The sequence below is a fragment of the Ovis canadensis genome, chromosome 6 (assembly GCF_042477335.2).
Source record: "Ovis canadensis isolate MfBH-ARS-UI-01 breed Bighorn chromosome 6, ARS-UI_OviCan_v2, whole genome shotgun sequence".
NCBI lineage: Eukaryota > Metazoa > Chordata > Mammalia > Artiodactyla > Bovidae > Ovis > Ovis canadensis.
This window is the reverse complement of record NC_091250.1, coordinates 111,171,819-111,197,863: the sequence shown is the minus strand read 5'-3', so window position 1 is coordinate 111,197,863 and position 26,045 is coordinate 111,171,819. Positions and strand designations below refer to the sequence as shown.

The window sequence follows — 26,045 nt, the reverse complement described above, 5'->3', positions numbered from 1 at the left end:
TCTTTTCAGATGAGTCAGTTCTTCTCATCAGGTGGCCACAGTTTCATCAGGCTGGAGTTTCAGCTTCAGCATCAGTCCTTCTAATGAATATTCAGGACTGATTTCCTTTAGAATGGACTGGTTGGATCTCCTTGCAGTCCAAGGTACTCAAGCGTCTTCTCCGACACCACGGTTCAAACGCATCAATTCTTCTGTGCTCAGCTTTCTTTATAGTCCAACTCTCACATCCATACATGCTACTGGAAAAACCATATCTTTGACTAGAGGGACCTTTGTCGGCAAAGTAATGTCTTTGCTTTTTAATATGATGTCTAGGTTGGTCATAGCTTTTCTTCCAAGGAGCAAGCGTCTTTTAATTTCATGGCTGCACTGACCATCTGCAGTGATTTTGGAGCCCAAGAAAATAAACTCTGTCACTGTTTCCATTGTTTCCCAGTCTATTTGCCATGAAGTGATGAGACCAGATGCCATGATCTTTATTTTCTGAATGTTGAGTGTTAAGCCAGCTTTTTCACTCTCTTCTTTCACTTTCATCAAGAGGCTTTTTAGCTCTTCACTTTCTGCCATAAGGGTGGTGTCATCTGTGTATCTGAGATTATTGATATTTCTCCCCACAGTCTTGATTCCAGCTTGTGCTTCATTCAGCCAGCATTTCACGTGATATGTTCTGCATATAAATTAAATAAGCAGGGTGACAATGTACAGCCTTGAAGTACTCCTTTCCTGATTTGGAACCAGTCTGTTGTTCCATGTCCAGTTCTAATTGTTGCTTCCTGACCTGCATAGATTTCTCAGGAGGCAGGTCAGGTGGTCTGGTATTCCTGTCTCTTTAAGAATTTTCCAGTTTGTTGTGATCTACACAGTTAAAGGCTTTGGTGTAGTCAATAAAGCAGAAGTAGATGTTTTTCTGGAACTCTCCTGCTTTTTCAGTGAGAGCAAGATCCATCCAATAGATGTTGGCAATTTGATCTCTGGTTCCTCTGCCTTTTCTAAATCCAGCTTGAACATCTGGAAGTTCACAGTTCACATACTGTTGAAGCCTGGCTTGGAGAATTTTGAGCATTACTTTGCTAGCGTGTTAGATGAGTGCAATTGTGTGGTAGTTTGCACATTCTTTGGTATTGCCTTTCTTTGGAATGAAAACTGAGAAAACTTTTCCAGTCCTTTTGCCACTGCTGAGTTCTCCAAATTTGCTGGTATATTGAGTGCAGCACTTTCACAGCATCATCTTTTAGGATTTGAAATAGTTCAACTGGAATTCCATCACCTCCACTAGCTTTTTTCGTAGTGATGTTTCCTAAGGCCCACTTGACTTCGTCCTCCAGGATGTCTGGCTCTGGGTGAGTAATCATACCACCTATGGACGGAACTATGAACTCTGGATGGAGGTTCGTGACATTGTTCAGGAGGCAGTGATCAAGACCATCCCCAAGAAAAAGAAATCCTGAAGGGCAAAATGGTTGTCTGAGGAGGCCTTACAAATAGCTGAGAAAAGAAGAGAAGCTAAAGACAAAGAGAAAAGGATATACCCATTTGAGTGCAGAATTCCAAAGAACAGCATGGCAAGGTAAGAAAGCCTTCCTCAGTGATCAATAAAAGAAATAGAGGAAAACAATAGAATGGGAAAGACTAGAGATCTCCTTAAGAAAATTAGAGATACCAAGGGAACATTTCATGCAAAAAATGGGGACAATAAAGAAAAGAAATGATATGGACCTAACAGAAGCAGAAGATATTAAGAAAAGATGGCAAGAGTACACAGAAAAACTATACAAAAAATATCTTCATAACCCAGAAGATCCCCTGGAGAAGGGATAGGCTACCCACTATTCTTGGGCTTTCTTGGTGCCTCAGATGGTAAAGAATCCACCTATAATATGACAGATCTAGGTCTGACACCTGAGTTGGAAAGATCTCCTAAATAAAGGCTTGGCAACCTGCTCCAGTATTCTTACCTGGAGAATCACCATGAACAGTGGAACCTGGTGGGCTACCGTCTGTGGGGTTGTGGACAATTGGACATGACTGGACAACTAACCACAGCACAGTATATATTAAATATTAAACTTTCACATTTGTCAGCAAATATCATTAATTTTAAGAGAGTTTTGAAAAAATATGTTTTGGGAAGTCTGCATGAATTATGCTGTTTTCAAATCTCATGATGTTAACAATAGAAAGTATAGAATAATTTTTCCTGATGCATGACTTGGTCTCTGGAATTTTTATTGATATACATCGAGATATGCCTCTTATATGCCCCATGTTTCTTCAAATATTGATTTCTTTGACAGGGAATAGCAGTGCCATAAAGGAAAATAAACACCCACAAAATTGATTAATTGGGCACAGGTTTAATATTTCAGTACTTCATGACATGTTTACATGTGGTTAGGTGGCTCGTAATGACCACTTCCTGCTTGTCAGGCATGTGTTGTATTTAGATCTAAGTATCATAATGGATTTGGAATATGTATGATTATCTTCTCTGTCTGTTGGTGATTTCAAGCCTGAAGCAGACCTCACTTCCTACCATCTGTTCTCTATTTAAAATTGACATCAAGTTCAGTTCCTCCCTGATGGCTACTTGTTTTCCAGCTTAGAATACTTCTGTCCTCCAGTTCAGCTCTTTCTCTATTATGCCTAGCACTGGGCTGACACATAGGAAAGGAGACCTCTAAGGATTGCTTTGAATGTCCACATCACAAAAAAAGCCAGGAAGACTTTGGCCATGGAACGATGCCACTATTGTTTAATTATAAGCCAGCAAAAATTGAAATGTAGTTTCATAGTTTTGTGTTTGTACATATAGGCAAGTAAACCACTGTCTTTTATTTTATATCTTCCTAATCATTGTGTGGTTAAACTGAACTACCTCAATATTCACATGAATATCTATATCAATATCAATTATATGTTTTAGAGACACAGTAGCTGCATAGATCAAATTTAATATTTCATACTCAGTAGTTATCATTAATTCAGCAAATATGTTTTAAACACAGACTGTAGGGTGAACACTGTTTTAAGCATTTACAAAATGGTAGTAAAAAAACAATCATGAAACTCTTGCAACTCTTAGTTGCTCAATTGTGTCCAACTATTTGCAGTCCCATGGACTACAGCCCGCCAGGCTCCTCTGTCCATGGAATTCTCCAGGCAAGAATACTGGAGTAGGTTGCCATTTCCTTCTTCAGGGGATCTTCCTGACCCGGGTATTGAGCCCAGGTCTTCTGTATAACAGGTAGATGCTTTACCATCCAAGCCAGCAGGGAAGCCTTCATGAAACTTAAAGTCTGGGGAGGAAGATAGAGTTTAAACAAATATTTTTTTGTTGAAAAATTAGAAGAGTTGTTATACTGCTGAACAAACTTTGCTATCATCTGAAATCTAATTATATCGTTTGTAGTAGAGTATGACTGTTAATCACTCAGTCATGTCCAACTCTCTGCAACCCCATGGACTGTAGCCCACCAGGCTCCTCTGTCCTTGAGATTCTGCAAGCAAGAATACTGGAGTGGGTTGCCATTTCCTTCTCCAGGTAGAATATTAGGCCTATTATATTATTTTTGGTTTAGAAAATCATTTTGGTTTAGAATAACAGAATTTATTTTTATGAACTAACTGAAAATGGATTTTTATATCCACATCTGACTACCTATATATCTTCCTATTTATTCATCAATATGTGTATCAATATCTATCTTTCTATGTATCCATCCATCCGTCTATCCATCCATCCATAAATCATCTATTTACACTAACACTAGACCCAGTATTTGAGTTGTAGGTAGACCTAAACTCCAGTTTCTGGTTTTTGGATTTATGTTGAATAATTACATGTAACAATCAAATGGAAATTAAATAACCAAAGTCAATCACTTAATTATTTGACTCAAATGTACATGTCTTCAGCATTTTTGAGTTCTGTGGCTGAAGTATAAATGTCCTTTGTATATAGAGGTAAATTATTACCCATGAGTAGGTCATTAGTATTCTGAAACAGTATCACAATCATGTTTGTCTACTTATTTGAGTGTATATATATGCTTATCTTTGTATAAATGTTTAAGCTTTGAAAGTCTGTCCTTTCCTTCTGAGGGAGATTATATCTCTTGAGATGGTTTAATATGACTTCAATTATTTTAAGAGTTATCTTGTTAGTTGATATGTTATTTAAGCAAGGAATGCCTGTATTGATCAAGGGACAAAATTCACGTTTAGTTTCTTTTCATAATTTGAAAACCAAGGGATTCCCATTAAGTGCCATTGTATACTCATTGATAAGTGAAGTGACATCTGGGTCACAGTGGCATCTATCTGTGCAGTACGAATCCCAGTGGCTGTATCTGAAAGGTCTGTTCAGACTTGCATCTGCACATAAAAATGAGGATAGTCTTCACACTGTTATCAGCCTAATTTTCATATCAACGATTTAAGGTGCCGCTTGAAGTTTTGTTCTCCCTGGTATAAATTTAGCAGTAAATGTAATCATTTGGCTGCTTGCTCTGGCAGTTTAGAATGTTGAAGTGTATTGTGAATAATTTTAATCCACATTACTTATGTGTTATAAAAAAGTATATATCATTTCATGTCTTAATGTTCAGTTCAGTTCAGTCCCTCAGTTGTGTCCGACTCTTTGCGACCCCATGAATCGCAGCACGCCAGGCCTCCCTGTCCATCACCATCTCCCGGAGTTCGCTCAGGCTCATGTCCATCGAGTCCGTGATGCCATCCAGCCATCTCATCCTCGGTTGTCCCCTTCTCCTCCTGCCCTCAATCCCTCCTAGCATCAGAATCTTTTCCAATGAGTCAACTCTTCGCATGAGGTGGCCAAAGTACTGGAGCTTCAGCTTCAGCATGTTCAAATGAAATCCTGACTTTGGCAATTTGGATACCATTTTTAAATGAAGAAGGCAATGGCAACCCACTCCAGTATTCTTGCCTGGAAAATCCCATGGACGGGGGAGCGTGGTAGGCTGCAGTCCATGGGGTCGCTAAGAGTTGGACACGACTGAGCATTGTCACTTTCACTTTTATGCACTGGAGAAGGAAATGGCAACCCACTCCAGTGTTCTTGCCTGGAGAACCCCAGGGACGGGGGAGCCTGGTGGACTGCCATCTATAGGGTCGTACAGAGTTGGACACGACTGAATCTGCTTAGCAGCAGCAGCATTATATATAAAAATGACTTCAGCAATTGTTCAAAATTGTTTTTCCCAAATGTAATAAAAATATCTAAAGCATAATTTTTTTTGTCCAAAAATTGAAGATATAATATGTCCTGTATTCAAATTGAATGTCTGGAATGAGTTCATTAAATATTTGCTGCACTGAAGGGAAACAGCATAAAAGTGACTAATTTTCTAGCTAAAGCTTTAGGAAGATTTTTCTATAAATTTTTTTTTTCATTTATCATCCAGAAGGTAATTTATAATTTCCCTTCAAAATGAAGCTTTAAAAACTGTAAATCTTTTAAGGTGTTTTTAATTGGTATTATCCATTAAGTATTGATTTTAAAACTTAAAGTGCAGTTTTTAACGATTGTTTTTCTTTGAAAGAACCTGTTAAATCATTGGAATTTGTCTCAGATTAGCTGGGAATTTAGCTCTCTGACAAATGCCCCCGAAGAGCTGTCAATACTTTAAAGTAGAGACAGCTAATGAAACCATTTCCTTCTTCAGGGGATCTTTCTGATAGGCTGAATTCATCAACACATTTTTAGTTATTAATCTTTTTAAATGGGACAACATACACTGTCCCAAAAGCGAGGATGTAATTCTTAGAATCTAAACTTAGGTAGGAAGGAATCATTGTATTACTAGGATTGTATACATTAACAAAGTCTCCCAATAAATGTTTTTCAGTGACAATGGTGTATAGCATTTGGGGTTTCTCTTTTAATGTGCCAAAATCAGTTTGATGAGACAAATGAATTATCTTGATGCCTAATTTTCTAGGAAAAAGTACACAAATTGCACGTAAAATTTTTGGTCTGTGATACTAACAACTAGAGGTTAAAATTTTAAGTCTATAAATACTCAGGTGAAAATTAATATTTTCATGCATCATTCTTCCACACTGACTGAATTAATTTATTCTATTTCCCACCTGATTGAAGAGTTGTGATATACTTTTCATTTGGATTTGTTTAACATTTATATAAGTACATAATTCAGATGTGGGTTGAGTTTTCAGTTAGCTATTATTTGACATAGTGGTTGGAGTTTGGGGTTTTTATCCTATTGTTCATTGAGTATATGTGGGAAAGAGAGAAAGTGTGTGTGTGTGTGTGTGTGTGTGTGTGTGTGCGCGCGTGCGTGCATGTGTGTGTTGGTCTTCAGAACTTTGAAAAGGAAATCACTTAACATCTTGGCTCAGTCTATTGTAAAAGAGATGAGGAGGAATACAGGTATTCAGTCAGTTCAGTTCAGTTCATTTGCTCAGTCCTGTCCAACTCTTTGCAATCCCACGGCCTGCAGCACTCCAGGCTTCCCTGTCCATCACCAACTCCCAGAGCATACTCAAACTCATGTCCACTCAGTCGGTGATGCCATCCAACCATCTCATCCTCTGTCTTCCCTTCTCGTCCCACTTTCAATCTTGCCCAGCATCAGGGTCTTTTCAGATGAGTCAGTTCTTCACATGAGGTGGCCAAAGTATTGGAGTTTCAGCTTCAACATCAGTCCTTCCAATGAATAGTCAGGACTGATCCCCTTTAGCATGGACTGGTTAGATCTTCTTGCTGTCCAAGGGACTCTCAAGAGTCTTCTCCAACACCACAGTTCAAAAGCATCAATTCTTTGATACTCAGCTTTCTTTATGGTCCAACTCTCACATCCATACATGACTACTGGAAAAACCATAGCTTTGACTAGACAGACTTTTGTTGGCAAAGTAATGTCTCTGCTTTTGAATATGCTATCTAGGTTGGTCATAACTTTTCTTCCAAGGAACAACTGTCTTTTAATTTCATGGCTGCAATCACCATCTGCAGTGATTTTGGAGCCCAAGAAAATAAAGTCTGTCACTGTTTCCATTGTTACCCCATCTATTTGCCATGAAGTGATGGGACCAGATGCCATGATCTTACGTTTTCTGAATGCTGAGTTTTAAGCCAACTTTTTCACTCTTCTCTTTCACTTTCATCAAAAGGCTCTTTAATTTTTCTTTGCTTTCTGCCATAAGTGTGGTGTCATTTGCATACCTGAGGTTACTGATATTTCTACTGGCACTCTTGATTCCAGCTTGTTCTTCATCCAGTCCAGCGTTTCTCATGATGTATTCTGCGTATCAGTTAAATAAGCAGGGTGGCAATATACAGGCTTGACATACTCCTTTCCCAGTTTGGAACCATGTCCAAATTGGGACATGTTGTTGTTCCATGTCCAGTTCTAACGGTTGCTTCTTGACCTGCATACAGATTTCTCAGGGGGCAGGTCAGATGGTCTGGCATTCCCATCTTTTTAAGATTTTTCCACAGTTTGTTGTGATCCACACAGTCAAAGGCTTTGGGTGTTTGTGTAATTAGTAACTTGGCTTTAAAAAAAGAGAATTTATAACTGTTACTGTTACAGGACTTTACATCATAGGGTCTCTGCTTTCCTCCCTGACCTCATCTTCCTCCTTTCATTGCTCAGTCTGCTCTTGCCATGCTGTCTGTATTACTTTTCTGTGGAAATGCCAGTTACACTTTCCACTTGTTGATTTCTCTACCAGATTTATTCTTCCCCAGGTAGTCATAGTTTCATTGACTTCCTTAGAATCTCTGTGCCATCTGAACATTTCTGTAAAGTACAGCTCCTCCAGCACTGGTCTGCAACACACAGGCTTATATATACTGGCACTCTGTAACCATTTACTCTGATTCAAATTCACCTTTTTATGGCATGGATTATTAGTAAGTGGTGCTATGCACTTGGTAATGTACCATAACAATTGTTCTACTATTTGTGATGAGAAGTTTGATCAGAGAAACCATATTGTAAAACCCTAATTCATATAGATTATTATATCTTTTTTTTTTAATTTTTTTTTTAAATTTTAAAATCTTTAATTCTTACATGCATTCCCAAACATGAACCCCCCTCCCACCTCCCTCCCCATAACAACTTTCTGGGTAATCCCCATGCACCAGCCCCAAGCATGCTGCATCCTGCGTCAGACATAGACTGGCGATTCAATTCACATGATAGTATACATGTTAGAATGTCATTCTCCCAAATCATCCCACCCTCTCCCTCTCCCTCTGAGTCCAAAAGTCCGTTATACACATCTGTGTCTCTTTCCCTGTCTTGCATACAGGGTCGTCATTGCCATCTTCCTAAATTCCATATATATGTGTTAGTATACTGTATTGGTGTTTGTCTTTCTGGCTTACTTCACTCTGTATAATCGGCTCCAGTTTCATCCATCTCATCAGAACTGATTCAAATGAATTCTTTTTAACGGCTGAGTAATACTCCATTGTGTATATGTACCACAGCTTTCTTATCCATTCATCTGCTGATGGACATCTAGGTTGTTTCCATGTCCTGGCTATTATAAACAGTGCTGCGATGAACATTGGGGTACATGTGTCTCTTTCAATTCTGGTTTCCTCGGTTTGTATGCCCAGAAGTGGGATTGCTGGGTCATAAGGTAGTTCTATTTGCAATTTTTTAAGGAATCTCCACACTGTTCTCCATAGTGGCTGTACTAGTTTGCATTCCCACCAACAGTGTAGGAGGGTTCCCTTTTCTCCACACCCTCTCCAGCATTTATTGCTTGCAGATTTTTGGATCGCAGCCATTCTGACTGGTGTGAAGTGGTACCTCATTGTGGTTTTGATTTGCATTTCTCTAATAATGAGTGATGTTGAGCATCTTTTCATGTGTTTGTTAGCCATCCGTATGTCTTCTTTGGAGAAATGTCTATTTAGTTCTTTGGCCCATTTTTTGATTGGGTCGTTTATTTTTCTGGAGTTGAGCTGCAGAAGTTGCTTGTATATTTTGGAGATTAGTTGTTTGTCAGTTGCTTCATTTGCTATTATTTTCTCCCATTCAGAAGGCTGTCTTTTCACCTTGCTTATATTTTCCTTTGTTGTGCAGAAGCTTTTAATTTTAATTAGATCCCATTTGTTTATTGTTGCTTTTATTTCCAGCATTCTGGGAGGTGGATCATAGAGGATCCTGCTGTGATTTATGTCTGAGAGTGTTTTGCCTATGTTCTCCTCTAGGAGTTTTATAGTTTCTGATCTTACATTTAGATCTTTAATCCATTTTGAGTTTATTTTTGTGTGCGGTGTTAGGAAGTGATCTAGTTTCATTCTTTTACAAGTGGTTGACCAGTTTTCCCAGCACCACTTGTTAAAGAGATTGTCTTTACTCCATTGTATATTCTTGCCTCCTTTGTCAAAGATAAGGTGTCCATATGTGTGTGGATTTATCTCTGGGCTTTCTATTTTGTTCCATTGATCTATATGTCTGTCTTTGTGCCAGTACCATACTGTCTTGATGACTGTGGCTTTGTAGTAGAGCCTGAAGTCAGGTTGACACGGCCTACGTTAGTCTTTGATAAATTTTCTTTAGTTTTGTCAAAATATATCCCATATTCATCTTTTATATTTTTGTTTCAAAAGTGGAATAAATCATTCAATTCCAAGATGATTTAGATGTTTTTAGTAAATAATATTATTTAGATAAAGCACATTTATATATGGAGGTGCTAGTTGTTTTGGGTATTCATTGCTTCTAAGCATTTTCAGCAGGTAGAACTAGAAAATCAATAGTTTTGAGAAAATAATGAGTTTATGGTATATTTTCAATTCTTTTTTTTAATTTTTATTTTTACTTTATTTTACTTTACAATACTGTATTGGTTTTGCCATACATTGATATGAATCCACCACGGGTGTACATGCGTTCCCAAACATGAACCCCCCTCCCACCTCCCTCCCCATAATATCCCTCTGGGTCATCCCCATGCACCAGCCCCAAGCATGCTGTATCCTGCATCAGACATAGATTGGCGATTCGATTCTTACATGATAGTATACATGTTTCAATGCCATTCTCCCAAATCATCCCACCCTCTCCCTCTCCCTCTGAGTCTAAAAGTCCGCTATACACATCTGTGTCTTTTTTGCTGTCTTGCATACAGGGTCATCATTGCCATCTTTCTAAATTCCATATATATGTGTTAGTATAATGTATTGGTGTTTTTCTTTCTGGCTTACTTCACTCTGTATAATCGGCTCCAGTTTCATCCATCTCATCAGAACTGACTCAAATGTATTCTTTTTAACAGCTGAGTAATACTCCATTGTGTATATGTACCACAGCTTTCTTATCCATTCATCTGCTGATGGACATCTAGGTTGTTTCCATGTCCTGGCTATTATAAACAGTGCTGCGATGAACATTGGGGTACATGTGTCTCTTTCAATTCTGGTTTCCTCGGTGTGTATGCCCAGTAGTGGAATTGCTTCTAATTTGGAATTAAAGGCTCTTACTAAATATTTTCGAATTCATACTTGTACCTCTTTTCTCTTATATTAAAAACCTTGGCCTTACCAATATTTAAATACTTACCTGCCCTGTGCTATAATATACATTAGCTACAAATTAATAATAAAGTAGCATTAACAAAATTAAGACTAGTGAATGAAATAAAACATTTTTTGTTGGTCTGTTTATTCTTAAATTATTCTCTGTAGTAGATACACAAAGAAAATGCTGTGTTAAGTCACCTGAAATAGTTGTTTTGTAAATGTGATTATGTATCCAGTTCATTGGTTTCCATTTATTTTCAGTTCTTGCATCTACTGCATTTCATTTGTATTTGTCCTATCCATTCTTTATTCCTCTGTTTCTCTTTTCTGACCTCTTTTGGATTAATATATTTTATGTAATATATTAAGGTATACCTCTGTGGTATTTTTCAGTGGTTGCTCTAGAGAGAACTTTTCTTAATCTATAATCTAATAATTATATACAAATTTAAAGTAATATATAAACATTGCCATGGCCTAACTTTCATTTATTAACTTCTATTTCTATGTGTTCTTATTATCATATATTGTACTTCTACAGATGTTATGAATTCAATAATATGTTCTTATATTTTCTGTAAGTAATCAATAGTATCATAAAATTTTTATTTTTTATATATTTATATTTTGCATTTATGCACATACTTACTCCTGTTTCTCTTTGTTTCTTCCTGCACATCCAGGCTTCCATCTAGTGTCTTTTGTTTCAGTTTCAAGAAATTCATTTAACACTGTGGTTGTTGCAGTCTATTGTAGATAAATTATGTCAGGTTTTGCTTGTCTTAAAATGTCTTTATTTTGCTTACCTTCCTCAGGTTGACTTTTTTCCTTCCCATTTAGCATTTGAGAGAATTCTGCTGTCTTATATTTTCCATTGTTTCTGATAAAAGGTTAGTTGTTGTGCTTACAAATGTTTTCTCTATATAGACTATCTTTGGCTGGAATGATGAGGGGCAGAGAGGGGTATACTATTATAATATTCTTTGATTTTCATAAGTTTCATTATATATTCTCTGGTAAGGTTTCCTATGTATTTATCCTGCCTGAAGATCAGTGAGTTTCTTCGATATGTAGGTTTATGCCTTTCATCAAATCTAGGAAATTCTTAGCCATTATTTTTGTTTCAAATTTTTCTGCCCCATTCCTTCTTCTGTCTTCTGAGACACCAATTACTCATGTGACAGACCATTAGATATTGTCCCAATGGTCTCAGAGTCTCTTTAGTTATTTTTTTCTCTTTTTTTTTTCAATTTGAACAATTTATATTCTCTTACCTTCAAGTTCAATGCATTTTTCTTCTGTTATTTTAGCCTGCTTTTACATGAATCAAAAACATTCTTTATATCTGCTACTACTTAGTTATTTTTAGTTTTTCCATTTTGCTCTTATGGAGAGTTTGTGTATTTCTGCTGAATTACACCATATTTTTATGCATGCTATCCATCTTTCTCATTAGAAATTTTATTAATAATAATTTATCATACATATTTTAAAGTCCTTGTCTCTTAAGTATAGATTTGCCTGTATTAACTGTATTTTCTGTTGCTTTCAGGTCATATTGTCCTATTTCCTTGTGAATACCATAATTTGTGATTTTATGCTGGACACTGCCATTAAAAAATAAAAACTAACCTAGATGATATTTACCTCTGGAAACATGTATACAGTTCTCTGTCATGTTGCTGATTTAAGGTTGAGCTGGTCTCAGTATATTGCCATCTTAGATTTAGTGTACTACTGGCTTCCAGACATTTGAGGGCAGGATCAAGGATTTTCCTTTAGTAGAGCTCTCCTTCCACCCCACCCCACCCCAATCTCGTATCTATCTCTGTCTCTCTCCTTTACCACCCACCTGTGAGCTTCCTTGTTGTTGGAGAGTTCTCTTTGCTCTCCAGCATCCAGGACCACACCTCCCCTATCCCCACCAATTATCACTTTCTGTACTGAAAGACCCATTTCCATGTTGATTCCTTGCCCTACATCCTTTGATTGGCCATATTCCCTACACTGTCAGAAGGCCCCATGAATTTTGGAGGGATCTCAGTTCTCCTCTTCCAGGTTTCAACAGGTTATTGCCATGTGGATCAAGAATGTCCTGAGTCCCTCAGGGCTGTTTTTCTCCTTCCTCTTCCCATTCCCCAAACCTTCAAGGGCTGCTTCCTTTTTCTTAGGGAAGGCCCTGTGTGTCTTTGAAAAGGTAATTATTTCACTCCCCTCCTGTTTTTCTCCCTAGCTTTCACTTGATTGCTTTGCTTTCAAGGAAAATGTTATGTACTATGTAGGGGTCTCTCTCAGGTTTCCTGCTATGTCCCCAGCTTTTGGTAGGGGTCTGCCTTGCATTTAGTGAAGGCTACTTTAGCTTCGTGTCTTACTGTTATGAGGTACAAATGAGTTGTTTCATTAACTGTCAGCTATATGCCTGAATCTCAGAAAAATAAAGAGACAGAGATATTTGCAAATTAAATGTTACCAGTACATGTAGAGTCACTAAAAGTTTGCAGGTGCCATAACAGAATGAAGAGAAAAAACCTGAAAGGTGAATTCATCAGGCAAACTCAATACTTCCCTTCATGACATTAACTGAATCTCTATATGGTTTGTTGTTTCCACTGTAAATGGAACGTGTGGTATAGGTTGGGCTTCTGTTAGAACAAAAGTATATGGAACTTATATTTTGGCTCAGTATATTTCAGTTTTTTTTAAAAGCAGGATAACACAGATTTTAAAGAGGATAACACAGATTCTTATATATAATATATATCACAATATATAAATAATATATTTACATATATAATTATGTATCCATTTTATACATATACATTTGTATATATATTGGAGAAGGAAATGGCAACCCACTCCAGTATTCCTGCCTGGAGAATGAATCCCTTGGACAGAGGAGCCTAACAGGCTACACTCCATGGGGTCACAAAGAGTCAGACACAACTGAGCAATTAACACTTAACTATGTGTATATATATTTTTCTCAGTATGTGTGTCTATAGCATATATATGTACATGTTTTTATATACATATATAGTGAGTATATATATATATATATATATATACCTGATAGTTGAATGTAGTCTTATTATAACTATTAGTATTAGATATGTAAGCTTCACTAACTTGCTCTTTTACTAAAAAAATGAAATAAACCTCTCAGGAAGTTCTGACATTTCGACAGAGAGAGAGAGAGAATACTAGGTGCCCCTTCCTTACTCTGTACCTCCTGTTGCTACAGGAAATTTTGACTCAAAGAGCCTATTATGTTCTCAAGTCAACATTCTTTCCTGACATTTGTGATTTCCTAGACCTCTTCAGTTGTCTTGGGTCTGTTTCCTTGTGTATCTCTGCTTTGTACACAATTTTAAATTTGAGTCACTGTTCACTGTTGCACAAAGCATGAAGGTTTAGTAAAGTCTTTTTTGAAGTACAGATATAAATAAATCAGCTATCTGTGTTTGAAAAGTCTAAACTAAAGTGCAGTTGTATGCTTCAGCTTGTCAATGGATATTTATGAGGTGAGCAAATACTATAACGGTTATAACAGTGAAATATATCCTGTGCAGATAGCTAGTAAAGGCACTTGCAGGTGTTAATGCCAGCAGAATTTTAATGTTCAAGAGATGGGAAATTGTAGCACTTGCTCTGGTTAATGCTACTCTGGTCACAGTAACAATGGATTGGCAAAATCAATTTTCAAATATTGCAACAGAGTTGGGGTCTATGCACTTAACCAAGAGTAAATATATTGGTTCCTACTGTTGTCTAGTTTTAATCCCCTGGTTTCATTAGCTGAAGAACAGTAACAACACTGGACATTTTTATTTTAAGTCTCAAGTTTCTACTCCTACTTATTATGTGACCCAAGAGAAGGCATTGCCAATGATGAAATGTCAATAAACTTCTTACTCTAATAGATTCTTGGGGTTTCCTGAAAATCACCTAAGTGGAGTTAAGTGATATGCCTGTTTGTAATATATCCGTGGTACATTCTGTTCCTTGTTATACTGAGGGAAAATTGAGTAACAGAGTAAAGCCTCTGCACAGACCTGAGCTCTAAGAGATGAATTGGCATAGAAGTATGTTTAAAGTTTATAAAGCATCATATTGCGCTTATTTTTCCTAGCAATCAAAGAAAAGGAAGTTAAGCATTTAGTCTTTAGACCTAGGAGATTTATTTTTGTAAAGAACTTTTGGAATTTTATGGAATAGTATAGTTTCAACATGTTTGCATGTTTAAGCTTCAAATTCATATTAGTTAAGATTAAATTGACATCAGCTATCTCCATGGTACTTCAATAAGTCATACTAGAATAAGAAAAGGCAACAAAGAAGGGAATTAGACAAGGTTTGGTCTTTTGTGTAAGATAGAGGTTGAGGTGTAATATATTTGTTGGAGGGTTTTAAAGGTTTAGAGAAGTGTGGAGTGTTCATAATTAAGAAAGTTGTGAATTAAGAGAGAAATATATTAGTTTACAATTACTTATACCTAATCCACTTAATTTCTTTCAAAAGAAATATTGAGGAAAATGTATAATAAAACTTAAGGATAAAAATAGAGCAATAATCATGGGCCAAAGTTTTAGCTATACCAGAAAATATACACTAAGAATAGCAATGCCTTAGAACATGATGTAAGTCTGAGCTTTTGGAAGTCAAGGCACAAAGAGAAAGGCTGAGTTATACAGTTGGCATTACAAGGGAAATGCATGAGCTTACCAGAAATGACAGGCTTTTTCCAACCTAGCTCTAAACTCCAAAAATTGATCCCTTAATATCATCCTCCTCAATAGCAATTTTCCAAAATGTGAAATTCTCTATATATGATCAAAGTTCATATGGGGTCTTGATATGACCAAATGTTGTAGGTATAATGCTTTAATGTTGTCATAAATTTATTTAGGAAGGCATTATATTTCTAAAGAGAAGTAAAGATACCAAGTCCAGGTATATTGATAGTTTATTGGTGATGTGGTTTTACATAGGTATGAATAGCTTGAATAATAGTTATCAAACTATAATTTTAGTTTAAGCAAAAACAAAATCTTATCTGAATTGCAATTTGAAAGCATAGATAAGAGTACAGCTTCTTGATTTGAATTAGGAGAGTGTGTGTCTGTTTCCTCCATTCTTGTGCACTATTCCAGCTGTAGTGGCTCTTTCAGAACCCATAGGACATCATAGACTACAGTGTGAGAAAACTGACCTAGAGAAATCAGTGGCTAGCAGTTCATATAGAACCTCACTTTCAAAGATAGTTTTGCCCACAGATCTGGGGAGGAAGGATTCCAAAATTATTATTGATGAGTGCCTGAAGTATACATATTCTATGTTGTTGATTGAGTGGAGATACACACACACACACACACACACCCACACACACACCCACACCCCGTGCTTCTTTGTGCCTCAGTGATAAAGAATCTGCCTGCCAATGGAGGAGACACAGGAGACATAGATTTGATCCCTCGGTCGGGAAGAGACCCTGGAGGAGGAGATGGCAACCCACTCTGGTGTTCTTGCCTGGGGAATCCCATAGACAGAGGAGCCTGGCAAGCTACAGTCCCCAGGGTCACAAAAGAGTTGGACACAACTGCTTGACAGAGCACACGTGCCTACATATGCCCTAGATACTATGCATGTTATTGGAAAGTTTGATGTTGTATGAAAGTTTTATCTTATATTTTCATTTAAAGGTAATCAAGTCCCGTATGCATAGGGTTTGAGGTAGGCTATGTGTGCACATGTACACACTCATGAGTGTGAACACGCACACACATACAAACATTTAAAGAAGTTAGATTGCTGATTGTGACCTGGACAAATGCTTGAACAGGCCTTTTATGGAAACTCTTAGTATTGTATACCATAAAAATGAAAATACTAATCATCATCTTCTGCCATACTCATACCCTCTTGAGTAGAACTACACTCACATGAGTTCATCAGAATATTGACTGTAAAAGACAACCTTGAGGCAAGTAAATGAGGTGACCTATGGGAACATGAATGCTGAAGAACTTTGGCATAGATGGTAGATGATGGTGATTCCTGAGAGCAGACAGTGTGTTCCTGGGCTGATTTTTAGAAACATAAATATAGATCGTTAGAAAAGGTCACATTTTTGCTGATTGAATTTACTCTTTGAAAACTGTTTTTTTTAACTATCAAATGTATAAATATACAGAAAAGATATAAAATAGAATATAAGAAATCATGCAATTCCACTCCTCATAGTATGTTTGGTGCAGTCTGTTAGTCTTGTCTTTTACTCTTTAGACATACGTTGTTAGTTGCTCAGTTGTGTCTGACTCTTTGTGGCCCATGGACTACATGGGCCCTCCAGACTCTTCTGTCCATGTAATTCTCCAGGCAAGAATACTGGAATTGGTAGCTGTTCCCTTCTCCAGGGGATCTTCCTGACCTGGGTCTCCTGCACTGCAGGCAGATTCTTTACCATCTGAACCACTAGGGAAGCCCGCCAGACATACACACTGCATAATAATAACTATAGTAAGTAAGTAAGTGTTAGTCACTCAGTCATGCCCGACTCTTTGCGACCCCATGGACTGCAGCCCACCAAGCTTCTTTGTCCATGAGATTTTCCAGACAAGGATACTGGAGTGGGTTGCCATTTCCTTCTCCAGGGGATCTTCCCAACCCAGGAATCAAACCCAGGTCTCCTGCCTTGCAGGCAGATTCTTTACTAACTGAGCTACAAGTTAGTTAGTTAGTTAAGTGGCTCAGTCGTGTCCGACTCTTTGCAACCCCATGGACTGTAGTCCCCCAGGCTCCTCCGTCCATGGGATTCTCCAGGCAAGAATACTGGAGTAGGTTGCCATTTCCTACAAGGGAAGCCCAATAATAAATATATATATATATACAAATTGGAATTTTTTCACTTATTATTTCCCTACATCTTTAAATATTTAAAAATTTTTCTATTTTAATGGCTACATATATGATAGATGAATCATAATTTAATTTTCTCTGATAGAAATAAATATAAAATAACTGTTATATTTTTCATATTATAAAAACGCAATGGTAAACATTTTGAAATCTTTGTCTAGATACTTTACTGGGCTGAATTCCCAACATGAAATTACTGAGTCTAAGAATATAAGCTTTTAAAGGCTTATTACACATGTGGCTTACTATATAATTTTTGCCAATTTATGCTTTCACTACCAGTGCATGAGTTCTCTTGCCACAGAAGCTCACTAATTGGGTAATGTGCTCAATATAAAGTTGCATAAAACAGCTTTACATTCAAAGTGAGGCAGTTTTATTCATTTTAAGCCATAATTTTTATTAGGTAAATAAAATGTCATTCCCAGATCATAATACCATGGTTTCAATTATTAATATATAAATGCCTTTCTAATATTCTACAACTTAAGTTGGTAAATATGCCAATAACAATATTGTTTATAGTTTATTTGCCTCATTGATTGTTTAACATATTAAGAAGGTAAATTATGACCTGGCCAGTCATTATTTGAATTATCATAGTTTTGAAATTAATGTACTTTAAATGTATTTGGCTATAATCTAAAGTCAGTAGTTATTCTATTTGTTCTACCTAGCCTTAATTTTTTAAAATGTTTAAGTAGTTTTGCTCCTAATCTATGCAAAATGAATAAATTTAACAATTATTTCATTGCATCCAAAGAATTCTATATTCCCAAAGCAAAAGAATAGAATATATTCATAGTTCATTTTTGAACAAATGTAGTCCTAAGGATACTATTTTAATTCCATTTCATATTGACTATATGTTGTTACTATTGAAACTTATGAACTAGTGATTTACAAAGCATGGTACAAAATTCAGATTGGTTGTAGTGATTGACTAATTTAATAAATAATATGGTATTACCTAAATCATCACAACAACAGTATACTTTGTTTTCACCCATTATTTAGATGCATGATTAGAGCATGATTTTAATCAGGAAAATTATTTTTTAAATATTCAATAAAAATTTGGAAATATAGAGAAAACTAAAGTTTTTTGTTTTTTTCTACCTGCAATGCAAGAGACCCAGGTTCAATCCCTGGGTCAGGACGATCCCCTGGAGAAGGACAGGGCATGGCAACCCACTCCAGTACTCTTGTCTGGAGAGGAGCCTGGTGGGGTCCGTAGCGTCTCAAAGTCAGGCACAGCTGAAGCAACTTAGCATGCATGCATAATACAATATTACATGTTATTATATATTATTCTCTAAACACTGTGTCACCTGAATTCAAGCTTCTTTTATTCTTTTGTAAAATATAGCGTAAATATAATATTGCATGCATGCTCAGTTGTGTCCGACTCTGCAGCCCCATGAATTGTAGCTCCTTTGTCCGTGAAATTTTCCAGGCAAGAATACTGGAGTGGGTTGCCATTTCCTACTCCAGAGGATCTTCCTGACCCAGGGATTAAACTCTCATCTCTTGCGTCTCTTGCATTGGCAGGCAGATTCTTTACCACTGAGCCACCTTAGGAAGCCATATCTATTTTAACTCTCACTAGCAGAAACCTTGCGCTCATTTATTTTAGCATATTACACTTCTAGTGGTTTATTTTAGAGAGTCTATAGTCCTTTACCTGGTACTAGTATTAACCTCTATTTAGAGAATAAAGTATTAAAATTATGTATGTATATTTCTGTATATTTAGGTTAGTTCAACTAACTTTTAAAAAAATTTTCAGAGCTTGATTGTTTATAATTACAGTGAAATAGGGGGGCTTCCCTGGTGGCTTACCAGTAAAGAATCTGCCCGCAATGCAGGAGATGCATGTTCAGTCCTTGGGTCAGGAAGATCCCTGGAGGTGGAAATGGCAACCCACTCCAGTATTCTTTCCTGGAAAATTCCACAAACAGAGGAGCCTGCCAGGCTGCAGTCTATAGAGTCGCAAACAGTCGCACACGACTGAGAGACTGAACACACACGTGCACACTAAGTGAAATAGTCTCAGGAAAAGAATCGCTCTCTACTACTAATATTTTCCATTCTGAACCATTCAGTGATGAGTCATTTGCTCAAGCTATTTTATATTGCTTCCCTTGTTACCTTGGTAACAAACCTTTATTGTATAGGCATTGTAAGCATGAGGATATAGCAGACCTATAAGCCCTGTCATATCCCATTTCCTGTGAACAAAAATTGCTCTGCAGTGTTCTGGCCTAGAGTGCTTGCTTTGCCATGATATCAATGGCAGCCCAAACATTCTTGACCTTAAATGTAATTAGCATGATATTGACAGGTTTTGTAAGCTTAGTATTGAGTAGTATCTGAAGGCCCACAGACTTAATTACAGCCACTTGCAGCCAGTGTATGTTGCCTTGATTTTAGAATGTTCTGGTAAGTGAATGGGAGTAGCTAGCATGAAATAATCTCCTGGGAGTAAGATAACTGATGGAATACTAAATAAAAATTTCCTTTGGTCAATAGTTTCTTTATTTCTTGATTAATCTTTATCTGTCTTTTCTTTTTAGAACTACTCTATGTTTTTCCATATTATCTTCTCTCCTTTTCACTGTTGTATTTTTCTCCTTTGTAATCCATTTGTTTTTCCTCTCTCAAATTCTTACTTTTTCTGTCTTCCCATTTTCAAGGTCTTCTCATCCCTAAGTAGAGGTATTCTTTTTTTAATACACCATCCATCTGTCCAATTGTTTCTAAGCAAGTATTTATTACATGTCTGTTCTATGTTAGACATTGTGCAATAACATCATAGACAGGAGATGGATAGTAACTGTTTTTTAAATGCCAGGTACTATTCTGAGTGCTTTATAGATATATATTAACAGATTTAATAGTCTTTATAAACATTCAGTTTTTAATTCCTGTTTTATTGATGAAGAAACCATAAGTTGCTCATGATCCCACAGTTAATAAATAACAGAACTGGGATACATATTCAAGCTTTGGAGCACTCAGATTTGAGCACTACCTTTTCTTTTGGTCTTGGAGCAAGCAATTATAGTGCAATGTGGTTTGGCCATTATAGAGATGCAATTTCGGGGAAAGAGCCACATGACTGGGTGAGCTGAGGAAGGCTTAAACAGAGGAAGTAACTTATGAACAAAACTCCTCTAAGTTACCAACTTCTGAATTCCTATAAATTAAAACATGATCAGATCTTGATAAAAGTAAAAAACACTGAGTCCATGATTAGAATAAGAGGTATTTGGTTGTTTTTATCAAAGTGTGTGATAAAATCCAGGGTATATATGGTATTTACCAGGGTTTTGAGGTACTTAAATCAATGGACTGATGATCAGTACTTAATCCCAAGGTTGGAGTAAGGACCTCAGGGTGAAAATCAATAGGGCTTTCTTCATTTTAGTTTTTAGGTCTTTAATTAAACCACACCAAATGAAATAGAAAATAATTTAGTCTGGAATAGTTTAGATGATAACATGATTTTGAAAATTCAAGTGTACTGTGAATTTCTCTGTTTAAACCCTCCAGTTGCTTAAAATAAATGAATCAGCATCACTAAGGTTAATCTGATTTGTAGAATAGAAATGTTCAGAGAAAGAACTTTATACCTAAATCTAGTTAACTAGTGATGAAATGCAAATAAAAGTAGAAATTCATGATAACTTCCTTTTCAAAGTGATATAGAAGAGAGAAAACGTTTACATTTTTGGTTTAATAAATACACAAGAAAAGATGTCATTAATTTGTATCTTTGCTCTCTGAATGCCATTCCTCATATGTTTCCTTTTGTTTGGTTTTGGAAAACTGCCAGAAAATAATATTTTTAATATATATCATTGTTTTAATATGCACAGTTAAAATCTATTTCTCATTGTATGTATTTATACTATTTATACTGTCATGGCTCAGAATTACTGATTTCCTGCTTTGCCCAAATATTTATTAATTATGTCATTTTCCTTCCTACCGCCCTGGAAAAATTTTTTTCAAAGGGGACATAGCATGAAAATAACATTTAAAAATGCTTTTCTTGGCACTTGATGCCAAATGTAGCTAATCTGGAGAAAAGCATCTTTTCCCTTAATATTCACTCTGAAAATCTTGTTTGAAGGTTCTAGATAATACAAAAATACAGTCTAAGTACATGACCTGTGATCATTTCATTATCAAGGAATTTTGATCTCATTCTAAAGTAGTCTTCTCCATGATTTTCTCCCACGTCTTTTTGCACAGATATTATCTGTAGACATTAGGCACAAAGTAAGGAATAAAATCGACAATTGTAGTAATAACATTACCTCCAAAATTATTTAGAAGGCAGGTAATTTGATGAATATTTGCCTCTTCAGTTCAGTTCAATTCAGTCGCTCAGTCGCGTCCGACTCTTTGCGACCCCATGAATCGCAGCACGCCAGGCCTCCCTGTCCATCACCAACTCCCAGAGTTCACTCAAACTCACGTCCATCGAGTCGGTGATGCCATCCAGCCATCTCATCCTCTGTCGTCCCCTTTTCCTCCTCCCCATAATCCCTCCCTTTTCTAATGAGTCAACTCTTCTCATGAGGTGGCCAAAGTACTGGAGTTTCAGCTTTAGCATCATTCCTTCCAAAGAACACCCAGGGCTGATCTCCTTCAGAATGGATTGGTTGGATCTCCTTGCAGTCCAAGGGACTCTCAAGGGTCCCAACACCACAGTTCAAAAGCACCAATTCTTTGGTGCTCAGCCTTCTTCACAGTCCAGCTCTCACATCCACACATGACCACTGGAAAAACCATAGGCAAGAGCAAATGTAGACTACCTTGCTTCGATATTTCTTCATTAATTTCTGAAATTGCCAACTTGTTGTACAGTGATTTTTGAGAGGAAAACAGACCAAAATCTTGTTTCCTTTTCAATATACCATGTACAAAAGTTGTACACCTGAAATAAATGTATTTTCACATTTAGAGGGAAATGAAAAGACAGTCTAAAATATGAAGTTAGAGAGCAGATATTAAGAGAAATAGGACAATCTCCATAAGATGATGATCTGAACCCTGAAGTAGAAAGCAGTGTGGTAGCTTTGGACTAAGGAATTTGGATATGATTTAGACAGTACAAGACATCGGCACTGTCCCACCAAGGAGGGGAAGAAGGGGATCTTTTATTACTAACTGGAAATTTAGTTTCAACTAATTCTTGGATTATTTATAGTTACATATGAAACAACGTTTCTCTATAAGCTTTATTGAAGTGCTAAGGAACTGGAATGCAGACTCTCTTTGGAAATGTGGAGTGCAAAGAGAGTCACTATGTGTAGAGACCATGTAACGGTAGTATGCAGTTGTGAGAAATGGTTGAGAGTAGTGGACAAGAATGCTAATAAGTCTCTTGTGAAAGCCTATTATAAAATGGAATCACAAAGAAATGGCATCTCTCCCTTTCTCCCTGACTTCTTATTCTCCATCTCTTATATACGCGCCACATGTATAAATTTTCGAAGCACCAATTTTATATCAGCTTTAAAAGCACCAGCTTGCATAAAGGGATACTTTTATTTCATCATAGAAAATATGAGTTTGTAGCTTTGATGTTTTTATTGCTAGGATAGTAATACTATTCTTTAAATAACAATACCAAAGTTCTATTTCTCATAGTTGTTGTTTTTTTTTCCCCCACTCTAATTCTATCATGCCATTGTGTAGGTGAACTTGCTATGGTAAAGATCTGAATAAACCATCATGCTTTGACCCAGGGGGAAAAAAAAATTATGACCATCTTTCATCTTAATGTTGACCTTACCTTGGATAATTGTTTGTTTTATCATAGTAGAAAAACTAGGTGTTCTCAGGCTTTTTAAATAATTATTTCAGCATTTCAATAAGTATTTGTTTCTTTCCTAGGGCCGGTGCATAAACTTCTCTCGAGTTCCATCTCAGTAAAAGGAAAAGAAGGCCAAGAGGTACGAAGATGGCACACGTTCACAGCGCCGCTTTCCAACCAAATGAAAAAAGTGCATTTCAGAAGTTTTTGGAAGAGCAGCTTTATTCCTCTCAGTCAGGAAATGTTTTCTCTGCCTTCTGCTTTGCTTGCACCAAACATTTTCAAATACTTGTTCTGCCATCTACATGGGAGTTGATGAAACTCAATGGTAACTCATGATTCAGGACATTGGAAATAAAGAGGAACATTAATGGAGATGCTGTGGTTTATACAAGAAAGTCTGCTTGAATGTGTAGAAGAGGAAAAAGTGAAAACAAAAGTGTGAAGATGATGTCAAAATAGAGAGGAAAAAACCAAGTGGCCGTGGTGGATCCTGAATGGAGAAAGGAGTGTTTTACATGGAAACATGGCACTTGTGTGTTTACATGGCAAGATTGTTAGCCAAAGGCAGAGTGCGAAATCTCCCACCAGGCTCAGCAAATATTGGAGTCTATTGCCTTATAGCTATGTCAGGTCACGAAAGCCTTCCAAGTCCCCCGACCGCAATGTGCCTTCCGGGAAGCTTCTGACTGGAAAATCTTGTCATTCTAACACTGAAAAGTGCACACGCATGACAAAGTGTAGACAGGATGCCTCAAGGTATTGGTAGCAAGCAAGATTTTGCCCTTTAGTTTCTGAAGACACCTTCCTTTCATTATGCACTTGGGAAAAGAAGAAAATTAATAGTGCATTATTCCACAGGAAGACAGCCTCTAACCAGAGATCTTGAGTGAAGTTTAATGGACTCATGATATGAGAACTTGTCCCTGTGATGGGTCGATTGAACCCTCTTGCTATGTTGAGGGCTTAGTAGTGCATAAGGCATTAATATCTGTAAGCATACCTAGGAGTTTGTTTTGCTTTTAATTTAAAGGAAGCAGTAACCACAAAGCTTCCGCTCAGGGTTTTTTTCTTCCTCCAGGTCTCCAAGGGCTCTTCAGCGTCACAAGCCAGCAACTCTCCTTGCATGAAAATTTCAAAGTTTAATTAATATAATTAAAGGCAACAGCAAGCAGCAGCCTGTGAAGATTTTGCTCATCTTTTTTATGCCTTTTGACATTGAATGACCTATTACTGTATGCATATTTCTTGGATTTTTGAGGGGCGCTCTACCTTGGTTGTGATTCAGTTGAGAAAAATAAAAAAGACCTCCTCTCATCAAATTATAAATGAAAATATCAGGAGGGTCGACCACCTCGAAACATCGAAAATGTCTGTATTATAATTTTTTTTTTAGAAAAACCACCATCGTGTCACGTCGACGATGCCAAATTATGTTAGCGTGAGCAGAAAGACTGTGGGGGAGGGAGGAGGCAGCAAGAAAAAGCTCAAATGATCTAGTCACTTTCGATACTGTACTTCAGATGCGAAATGGATATTCGACTGGAAACCTGACAAAGCGCGCCTGCTTTGATGTGAACTGGTATAGACAATGACCAGTGGCTGGGTCAGTGGGATGTCTCTCTGCGAGCACAAAGGCTTATCAAATGACACTAAAAATAAGTTCAACAACCATCATGTTGGAAGGGAGAAGGCGAACATTTCATGTTTGGCGGGCATGTGAGTGCACAAGATGGAAACAGCGATTTGGAGCATCCCAGTATAATTACCCCCATTGTGCTCTTAATGGAAATTTCAAAGGATGGGAGTGATTCTGATGGTTGGTGTTCAGATTTGTGGCACTGTTTCAAGAAGCCTTACTCAGACACACAAATGTTTATATATAGACATACATATATATCCTCTAGCTTGAATCTTTTGCTCAAGTTTATTTATGTCACTGGCTGGCTGGATCCAAAGTCATGTGTCTCCATATTCATAAATAAAATATTACCTGTGCTTCGGCTACCATTTTCTTTAAGCCCACATACACTCAAGCTTTGTTTGGTTGAATATTGAATTGTCTTGGCTAGTTGCAGGGACAGAATTGTATCCAGTTCCAAAATGTCTGTTATGCTCACAAATGATAGTGTTGGTAGTAATTATCCATGTGTGCAAGTGTAACTTGGAAACCACACACATCCCCATTGAGTTCTTGTAGACCATTGTTCTACATTTGCATCTGGGGCAGATGCTGTTTTCTTAATTAGGCATTTCATTTCTGATCAGTTGTTGTTTAGTCACTAAGTCATGTCCAACTCTTGGGACCTCATGGACTGTAGTCCATCAGGGTCCCCTGTCTATGGGATTTCCCAGGCCAGAATACTGGAGTGGGTTGTCGTTTTCTTCTCCAGGGGATCTTCCAGACCCAGGGATTGAACCCATGCGTCCTGCATTGGCAGGTGGATTCTTTACTACTGAACTATCAGGGAAGCCCTTCTGATCAGTGCACACCCCTAAATGGTATTGAAGAGCATCAAGGTTACATGCAGAGGCTAAGTCTGCTTCTTTGGTAGTTCCTTTGAATTCGTCTAGTATCATATGGCATTTCTATGACACTTTTTTTTTTTTAACCTGAGCAAGGTAAGTAGACCTTTGCCCTTAAGTGGCAAAGTAGGTTTCTGTAGATTGTAAGGAAAATGGATTTCCGGTTCTAATATCACTATGAAGAACTTTCAGTGAAGAGGATGGGGTGGTGGTCTATATACAGACTAAAAACGTATTATTCAT

At 37.1% G+C, this 26,045-nt stretch overlaps 1 protein-coding gene across 2 annotated transcripts in view; it reads left to right on the top strand.

The window, feature by feature from the left end:
- ANTXR2 (ANTXR cell adhesion molecule 2) overlaps nucleotides 1-25,274 on the top strand; it is a 175,218-nt gene extending 149,944 nt beyond the window's left edge. For both annotated transcript variants that reach the window (XM_069594457.1, XM_069594458.1), the window contains one exon: nucleotides 23,357-25,274. In XM_069594457.1, coding sequence (XP_069450558.1) covers nucleotides 23,357-23,395 — 39 coding nt within the window. In that variant the 3' untranslated portion in view covers nucleotides 23,396-25,274. The remainder of the gene's footprint in view (nucleotides 1-23,356) is intronic.
- Nucleotides 25,275-26,045: the final 771 nt, after the last annotated feature.